We start from the raw sequence: 10000 nt of genomic DNA on the forward strand, positions 1-10000 counted from the left end.
AAAGTCCGGCGACCAAATGTCCGGTCATGGAAAATGTGCCCTGCACCGCTGAAATAGTTCCCTCCGCGGCCGTTATTATGGGAGACGTAATACCCATGTTTGTCCCCTAAATAGCGGTTCTACCAGGGCCAAAAGCCGTCCACTTTGTGCTACATGTGTGTGAAAATATGTGCCGCGTTGCATTTGTATGGGTTTAATCGCTTAATAAGGGGAATTGCAATCAATAATAAGGGGAGCATTTAGTCGAGGTGGACAGGTATGTATTCAATTGAATTGCATGGTTTTATTGTCATTATATGAGATGGAATGAGAGCGATGAAATGAGAGCCCAGTACAGGGTAGCGAGGTTCGAAAGTCAATTTGCATATAAAAATTTTGTAACCTGAAAATTTTGTACCTGAGGCATCCGTAAGGAGAGGGAGGTATGAATGTATTGAAAACTCCTTTGCTAGTTTTTTTTCTATTCTTTTATTTAAAAAAATAAATAAATAAACCAATTTTAAAAAAACGTTTTAAAAATCATTTCATTTTTTTTCCCGCAGGCCTGATTACTTACGTTAAGTGATTGCAGACTTAGTAATTGTTGCCTGTATGTTTCAAGTTAGTTTCTATTCCTTTATGTAAAAAAAATACAAATAAGAATAAACCACCAAAATTCTTTAAAAAAATATAAATAATATGGTAATTTTTTTGTGTGTCTCAGGCCTGATTAATTACATTAATTAATGGCAGACTTAAATTTACATGTAGGTTCCGAGTTAGGCAAGAGAGGGCATATTTAAAGAGTCCTCAAAAACCAAACAACCAATATAAAATTTGTATTTCTTTTTGTTGTTCCTAATTCCATTGTCTTGCTACTCCCTTTCACCTGTTTTAGTATTTAACATTTCACGGCGAAACAAATATACTCGTACTTCAAATGTACTATATAGTCTATTTGTATTGGTTTTAATTTACTCCCTTCCTATATAGCAGGGGTCGGGAACTTTTTTGAAAGAGAGAGCCATAAACAATTCCTATTTTCAAATATTATTCCTTAAGAGCCATAATCACAATTTAAAAGTCAAAACACATTTTTTAAAGTCATTTTACAACTTTTAAAGTACAAAAAGTCTCTTAATTATTTTGACAACATTGTTAAGCTGTTGCTAATCAATGAATTTCAATTAGTTCAATGAGTATCAATGAGAGAATGAATGCAGAAGACTAATGGAAAAAAAATCAATGCCACAGTGCCGACCTGACGTTCCTATTGGTGCATTCGGGACTGTTTTCTCTCACCACCGGTTTCCATATTTTAGCTCAGAGCCATATGCACCCATCAAAAGAGCCACATGTGGCTCCCGAGCCATAGGTTCCCTACCGCTGCTATATAGGCTGCCATTGGAATCAATAGTCTTCCAATCTATCGAGCCTCCCAAAAAAGTCTATCAGATGTGTTTATAGTACCGGACTGGGAGACTTTTTGAAACCGCTGCATGAAAAGTAAATTGCCCTCCAATATAAGCGCTACACAAACTACAATGCGCACCTTTATGTCTTATACATATTTTTAGACCAGCACTCAAATATTTTGAAGCAAAATAAACTGTCATTACCACACTATGGCATATTTAGGTCACTCTTTTCCTTTATTCATTTTCAAGCTTACTCATGATAAAAAAAAAACTGAAGATCCCACAAACTTTGAGATTAAAAACATATTTTCATGCAATTTCAACTTCTTCCAACATTCAACTTACAATAGCCAAAATAAAGTGTGCAATGCCCAATGCACCAACTAGAACTTGTAATATCTCCACTTTTACACAGAAAGATGAAAAATATATTTCAATAATTATTTTTACGATGGCCAGTGCAAAGCTTATCAGCGGGAAAATTCACTTAACTATAATGTGCATAGAAGAAAGCAGAACAAGTGACAGTTAAGCTAGCAAAGCCAACTAGAAAGAAATCTAACAATCCATAGAGGGACTGCATTATTCCACATGACCGAGGAACATACTGGACCTCGTATGGACAAGAAATCCTTGTTTGTTTGTTGTTGTTATAGACCAGTGTTTCACAACCTTTTTGACCTCCGGCACACTTTTTGCATTGAAACAATCTCAAGGGACGCCACCATTTGTAAATCTTTTGATTTAAAACTATGTCACCTATATTAACAATAGTCATTCTCATCAAAGTTTTATCAGCAGGAATCACAAACCTCCAAAATTATTCCAAAATCTAATTTTTCACACTGACGTAATGTCATTAAAAGTTGAGGTCTGCGGACCCTGAACAACTTGCGGTTCAAGTGATGCAAAAATAAGTTATAATATCATGTTTCTCCCTCATCTCATTTTCTTAACCGCTTCATCCTCATCAGGGTTGCGGGGGGTGCTGGAGCCTATCCCAGCTGACTCCGGGCCAGAGGCGGGGGACAACACCCTGAATCGGTGGCCAGCCGATCGCAGGGCACAAGTAGACGGACAACTACTCATGCTCACACTCATACCGAGGGCCAATTTTTAGTGTCCAATCAGCCTCACATGCATGTTTTGGTAATGTGGGAGCAAACCGGAGTACCCAGACTAGACCCACGCAGGCCTGGGGAGAACCTGGGGAGAGCTGTGAGGCCGACGTGCTAACCACTCGCCCCACCGGGCCGCCCGCAGCCATTTTTAATATATGGAATAATATTAAAGCTCTTTGAAAAATAGGAAGTGGAGCTGTAGTAGAGATCCGATCTTGTGATTGGAAATCGAGCCGAAATCACGTCAATGTCAGAGGGTCGGAATCGGGTAAAAAAGATCATGTTTTAAAAATGTTATTAATCTATTTTTAAATATTTACTCATTGGCTGCCATTTACGGCGACGACATTCAATCCATTTTGCGCCAGAATCCAATCGTGCTTTGGCCATTTATTGTCATCGATGGCATTGAAACACTGAATGCCAGGCTTTACAAATTAAATGGATGTCTATAACTGTCAATCACAGTGAAAGAGTTATGGGGTACACACAACAAAATAATCCAGAGGTAGTACAGTGCAAAAGATACATATACCGTACATTTGATACTATATATATATATATATATATATATATATATATATATATATATATATATATATATATATATATATATATATATATATATATATATATATATATATATATATATATGTATATATGTATATATAAATATAAATAAACTTTGCAGAACAAATAGAGCAGAAAAGTCAAGAATATCTCAATCAAAATAGCTCAACAAAATAATCCAGAGGTAGTACAGTGCAAAAGATACATATACCGTACATTTGATTATATATATATATATATATATATATATATATATATATATATATATATATATATATATATATATATATATATATATATCAGTGGCGGGCGGTGCATTTTCTGGTAGCGCCTTCAACGTATCAGTCCAACCCTCAAAAACTATTTTATGGCTATAAAACCTCTACTGCAGCTACAGCTGCAACACAATAATCAATAAATTAATGCACAAAAATGGGGTAAAATCCACTTCCTAGCAGCATTTCATGATTAAATACAAATACTGGAGCTTTTCAGACATTAAAACCAGGCCAGGGGGTGATTTTCCCGGGAAAAGACAGCGATGAACGTCAATGGCGTACGGGCAAACATTGCCCGAAAATGGGGTAAAATCCAGCCGAAAACAGCATTTATTGATTAAATACAAATACTGGAGCTTTTTAGACATCAGAACCGGGCCCGGAGTATCATTTCCCCGGTAAAAAGACAGCGATGAACGTCGATACGTCCATACGTGAAATGACAAAAAATGCACTAAAATACTTAAATTAGGTAAAAGCCAATTCCTAGCATCATTTATTGATTGAATACAAAAATCACGGAGCTTTTGAGACATTACAACCAGGCCAGGGGGGTGATTTTTCCCGGGAAAAGACAGCGATGGACGTCAATGGTGAAACGCCAAAAATTAAACTGGGGTAAAATCCACTTCCTAGCAGCATTTTGTGATTAAATACAAACATTGGAGCTTTTCAGATATCAGAACTTGGCCCACAATTGAAATATTATTTAGGAATATGGCCATATTTTACTCACCAAAAATCCTTTTTACACAATATCCATCCTCCTTTCTTTCTTCCTTCTTTCCTTTCGCCATCGAAGCTAATGATGAAAAACGAGCCTGTCCTGTCACATTTCTGGCATAGTCCGTTTTGAAAATGGCTTTAAATCAAAACAACAATATACTATTTGCTTGTGGAGCTAAGTTAGCACACTGAAAGTGCCGCACACACCATATTCCCGGCTGTAACAGGCTTGCTAGCTTCGGAGTTGACCGCCCTTTCTTAATGATGTCCATTTTTTTTCTGGAAAAGTCCGTCTGGAAAATAGCTTTGTGAGAGAAATCTGCAACAGAATTCGTTTGTTTTTGTCACTGTCGGCCATGTGGGTGGAGTTTGCGATCTCTGGCTGCTTTGGCCCGCCTACTAGCCAATCATAGTTTGTGAAAGCAATGACATGTCCCAGCCAGCAAAATGCTAACGCCTATGAAAAATCATTGTGGGGTCGCCAACTCGAAATCGGATTGGTTAAAAGCAACAGTCTAGTTTAATGCAGCCGAGCCCGCAAGAACTGATTGTGAAGGCTTTAAGGCAGATCTGATCTGGCAACAATTAATGGCTGAAATGTGATTGGTTAAATGCTTCAATATGAAAACACACATCTGGAAGCAGTGCAACCAGGGGGAAAAGCAATGAAAGGAAGCTAACAGACCATTTGGAATAATAAGTATTGATGGACAAAATATAATATGATTCAGATATTTCTTAGTCCAGCAGAGAAGGCCTTGAAGGCCCTGACGGCCCGCCACTGATATATATATATATATATATATATATATATATATATATATATAAATATAATGTATGTATGTATATATATAATGTATGTATATATATACATACATACATTATATATATATGAATAAACTTTGCAGAACAAATAGAGCATAAAAGTCAAGAATATCTCAATCAAAATAGCTCAATTTATCACACTCGACTATGTTTTTTTATTTTTGAAGTTTATTACTGAGAACCAAATATAAATGCAATTTGTTCGCAACCTTATTTTGTACTGCACAACTGATTTGCAAAAAAAATGTTTTCGCTAATAACCCTCTTATTCTGAGCTTTTGTTTGATAGCTTTGTTCAAATTGGATGGAAAAGACATTTGGATGTGGTACTGTTTTCCTCCTAATGCATTTCCGGGGTAGCGAATTGGGACTCTTTTCGTCAGATCCACAAAATCGGTTGACTCGGGCTTGACACGCATGCAAAATGATGCAAAGTGGGAAAATTGTGAATGTCTGTTCTCAGTTTTAATGTTGTGTGAATATACTAAAGTTACAGTTTCTTCAATCTAAAAACTCAATTTTAGAGGATCTTTGGTTTGTCTCTTGCCGTCAGTGGCAGCCAATGAGTTAACGTTGCCTTTGTTCATTTGATTGCGGTCCTCCATATTTTGTCGCTGCTTCGTTCTGCATCCCGAGACACAAATAGGCGGTGATGTCACGCTCTCATCGAGCCTCGCGGCAAGCAGCACTTTGTCTCGCGATCCAGCCGCCGCTGCTTATGCGTTGGAACTCCTGCCGCATCGAAAGCCAAACATTCATAAACTCATGTTCGTGGTACACCCATCTTAACGTGGGCTGATTTCTCCAAGCTAATCAGCAAAGAGAGCATCATGATGGAAAACACTCAGCCTAAGTGAAATAAAAAGAGGGTTTTGTTCATTAGGACCGCTAGTCATATTGTGTTCATGTGATTTTTGCTCCTTATATTCCAAAATGCTGTCTGGTTCGGAAAAATACTGTATGCAAGCTCCAATGCTGATAAAGCAATTGCATATGATAACAAATGTAGAATAATACTGATAAATTATACATACATATGACTCCATTTCTTCTCCTCCTTCAGCCATTACGGGTTGATAAAACCGCTATTAAATCAACACAACAATATATTTGCTTATGCAGCTCGCTCCAGATACAGTTTGGTAGCTCTGGCTAGTCCACTCTGTCACTAGCCAATCATAGTTGGTGAAAGTGATGACGTATCCCTACACCTGCGAGAAGGCAATGACATAACCCTACGCCTGCGAGAAGGCCTTGGTGTCACCAAATCGAATTCTGATTGGTTAAAGCAACAGTCTTATCGATGCTTGTTTAATGCAGCAGAGCCTGCAGAACTGATTGTGAAGGCCTTGAGGCAGATTTCTGACCCTGTCAAAAAATAATGGCTGAAATGTGATTGGTTAAATGCTTCAATATGAAAACACACATCTGGAAGCAGTACAACCAGGGGGAAAAGGAATGAAACAGACAACTGACAGACAATTTGGAATTATTTAATAAGTATTCATGGACAAAATATAATTAACATCAGTCTGTGATTCAGATATTTCTTAGGCCAGCAGAGAAGGGCTTGAAGGCCCTGACGACACACCACTATAACAGTAGTGTAGTATAGTATGTTATGTGTAGTATAGTATAGTATACTATTTTCTAGACATGATATATGATGAAAGGGTTTTATAGATGCCAATTGAGTGTGTCGCCTGTTCATACTATACACTATACTTTATGATTAAGTATAGTATAGTATACTATTCTAGTGTAGTATAGTATGAATTTTAATGTTGTATTTTGGTCTTTCCGCCAGATGCCGATTGAGCGGGCTGACCGTCCAACTCTGACTGCCTTTCTCCTGCCTCATCGCTGTGTGTGCGCGCACACGTGTGTTTTTATGTGCGTTCTTGTCTGACGTGGGTAGTATGCAGGGTGCGTGTTTGGCAATCGTGTGTGCGCTCCTCCAAAGCGTCATTTCAGAGCCACCCAAAGACATTGACACCCAAACGGTACGGATCTCTTTGCTCGGACTCACCCTCGTAAACACCTCATACGTATGTTTGGATTATTTCTTTGAAAAAAAAACACTCACGCACACACAATATTGCCTTTCTGCTAGTGGCCCGGGTGGAAATATGTGGATAACTTGAATTTCTTTTGGCCAGAATTCACTTTCTGTCAAACTTTCATGGCAGTTACAATGAAACATCTGTAAAATATATAGAGTTGACATTTGGTGAGTTAGAATGTCACAAATTTACTTTTCAGCTTCTTATGTTTATGGGAGTCTCTTGTTCATACAGAAATATGAAAATACAATAAACAAAACACAAACTAACAACATTATACAACTTACGATAGGGAAAAAATCTTTCACAATGTGGACATTTTGTGTCACTCATTCATTCATTTTCCGTACCGTGCGGTCTGGGAGGGTGCTGTAGCCAATCCCAGCCAACTACGAGCACCAGGTGGGTGGACACCCTAAATTGGTGTCCAGCCAATCACAGGGCACAACGGCACAACCATTCACACCTACTAAGGGCAATTTAGAGTGTTCAACAATCCTACCATGCATGTCCTTGGGGTATGGCAGGAAACCAGAGTACCCAGGGTAAACCCACGCAAGCCTGGGGAGAACATATAAACTCCACACAGTGAGGACCGACCTGGAATCAAACCCTCGCCCCCAGAACTGTGAGGCCAACAGTCTAACTATTTGACCACGGGCCGCCTCATTGAAAAAGGATTTATCCATTCATCTTAGATTTTCCTTTTAACCCAAATGTTTGCGCAATAAATTTTGGGATTTTTTTAGACTAACCTATTAACTTGATAAATATTTATGTATTTTTGATATGCGAAACAACCTGCATGTAAACAAAATTCAAATAGTAATAGTATTCCCATTCCTTTTCAATACCCTACCAGTGTATTTTATTTTTTTATTTTTTTTTAGTATATATTATTTTAGCATCTGTAAATTCCCATTGGTTCTGCCCGGGCTTATGTGGGTTTTTTCAGGGTACTCTGGTTCCCAAAAACATGCAGAGTAGGCTAGTTGAACACACTAAATTGCCCCAAGGTATGATTGTGAGTGCAAATGCTTTTCTGTGTCCTTGTGCTCTGCAATTGGCTGACCACCAATTCAGGGTGTCCCCTGCCTGGTGGCCGTAGTTAGCTGGGACAGGCTCCAGCACCCCCGTGACCCTAGTGAGGATAAGCGGTACAGAAAATGAAGGAAATAATAAATTCCTATTGTATTTTATTAACTGAGAGTTGTGTTTGCAGGAATGCACAGATGGCTATCATTGGGACCCTCAGACAGAGCACTGCAAAGGTAAAGCACAAAAAGAAATTATACATTTTTATAATTATGATTGAGAAATCTCACCTAAATTGTAGGACTGAATGATTGCTTCCCGTCCTCTCAATTTGACGTCAATAGTCGTCAATGACAGCCAATATGCTTATCTAAGCATACAGCTGGGTTTCACACTGAATTCAATATATATATATATATATATATATATATATATATATATATATATATATATATATATATATATATACATATATATTATTGCTGCAATGTTTGATTGATAAAATAGAGTAAATCAATTAGAAAAAACCCTTCAAATTCAATTTTGCTGCGTCGATGATTCATAAAACTGTGACGTTATAATGTTTTGTTTTGAAAGTGTTGTATTTTGTTTTATTGATTTGGGAGGATACACTCCCCCTGGTGGCAAGAGTTTAATGACACAACTTTTCTAACAAGGCTGAATCCAGCTGCTCTCTGTTATGCTAAAATGCATTCATACAATGTAGGAGCAAACTGTACGAGTTGAGAAGTATGTTTGTGTCACCTGTTGTTTTTCCTCAATGGCAATGAATGAGTTAGCTGTTGTTATTGAGTAAATTCGTCTTAGCTAGTGAAGGATATAAATAAAATGGTAAAACCATTTTACGTGGCATACCTGCGGCTGTGGAAAAGTCACCTTTTTGTAATTGGAACATTGCTTGCCCTCTGGTGTGCATGTTTTTGAACTATCCTAACATAAAGTTGGTTGTACATAGGGTTCAAGTGTTTTGTTTTGAAGCTTAGCCATCATTTTTTTAAAGCAATTTTCTTTAGGTGTTGATGATTTCAACATTCGGACTTTTCAAAGTGATGATTGATGATAAACATTGAGTAGATTTGATTCTAACCTATTTGTTTTTTTCCTTACATCCTATATTACTTTGATGTGAAATATAAATTTGCTTTTTTTTATGCCATCGCCTTGTCATATTGGTTAGGTCCTAACCATTTGGAGAAGGACTGTACCTAAATTATGTCAAAGGTCAAGTTGTTTGGTCAAATATTAAGTAGATGACATTCATGTCATAAAGATTATGTCCTGAACATTTGATTTAAAAAAATACTGAGATGTGTCGTAAAACATTTATGATCCACTATAATTGATCATAATTTAGATCATAAAACCCAATGGCCCAAATCAACATTTTCCCCTGTAACTGTTTTATTTGGAATTTTTGAATGAAATAAAAAGGGTCATCAATGATTCTATGGGCCTTGTAGAATGTTTCAATTTTTACCAATGTGCCTAGAATATAAAAGCAAACTATTCAAATTGTCAGTTTTTCCCCTCTTATTTTACAATGTAAAGTTGACTTAGCCACTGTTTTGTTCCCCCCAGACATAAATGAGTGCGAGACCATCCCTGATGCGTGCAAGGGGGAGATGAAATGCTTCAACCACTACGGTGGCTACCTGTGCCTCCCCCGCTCGGCCTCGGTCATCCCGGCCCCAGAGCCCCCTGTCGCTCCCACCGAGGCCTTCAACCCTTGCCCCCTAGGCTATGTGCCTCAGGGCGACAGCTGCGTGGGTGAGCGGATCTCATAGTTGAAATCTATGGAGTAAATTCTATTATTATTATTGTCTTCACTATTGTTTTTATCCTAGTGTATCATTTCGAGCTGTAGCTATCGATTAATTATTTTAAGTAAATGGTTGACAATGTGTTGCTGAATAAGTTTAGGAGATGGAAACCAAGAAACAAGTGTTTAGGCTTGCAATAACATA

The 10000-nt window shown here is 37.7% G+C and overlaps 1 protein-coding gene and 1 long non-coding RNA gene across 2 annotated transcripts in view; one reads left to right on the forward strand and one right to left on the reverse strand.

Annotated features, from left to right (window-relative positions):
- Positions 1-10000, reverse strand: part of LOC144082995 (uncharacterized) — an 84086-nt gene that overhangs the window by 44738 nt on the left and 29348 nt on the right. The gene's annotated exons all lie outside the window — the stretch shown is intronic.
- The window catches only part of efemp2a (EGF containing fibulin extracellular matrix protein 2a), a 30916-nt gene that overhangs the window by 5457 nt on the left and 15459 nt on the right, over positions 1-10000 (forward strand). Inside the window, exons 2-4 of the mRNA XM_077610513.1 lie at positions 6725-6920; positions 8203-8251; positions 9615-9803. Coding sequence (XP_077466639.1) covers positions 6837-6920; positions 8203-8251; positions 9615-9803 — 322 coding nt within the window. The 5' untranslated portion in view covers positions 6725-6836. The remainder of the gene's footprint in view (positions 1-6724; positions 6921-8202; positions 8252-9614; positions 9804-10000) is intronic.

This window comes from Stigmatopora argus, chromosome 9 (assembly GCF_051989625.1).
Source record: "Stigmatopora argus isolate UIUO_Sarg chromosome 9, RoL_Sarg_1.0, whole genome shotgun sequence".
Taxonomy (NCBI): Eukaryota; Metazoa; Chordata; class Actinopteri; order Syngnathiformes; family Syngnathidae; genus Stigmatopora; species Stigmatopora argus.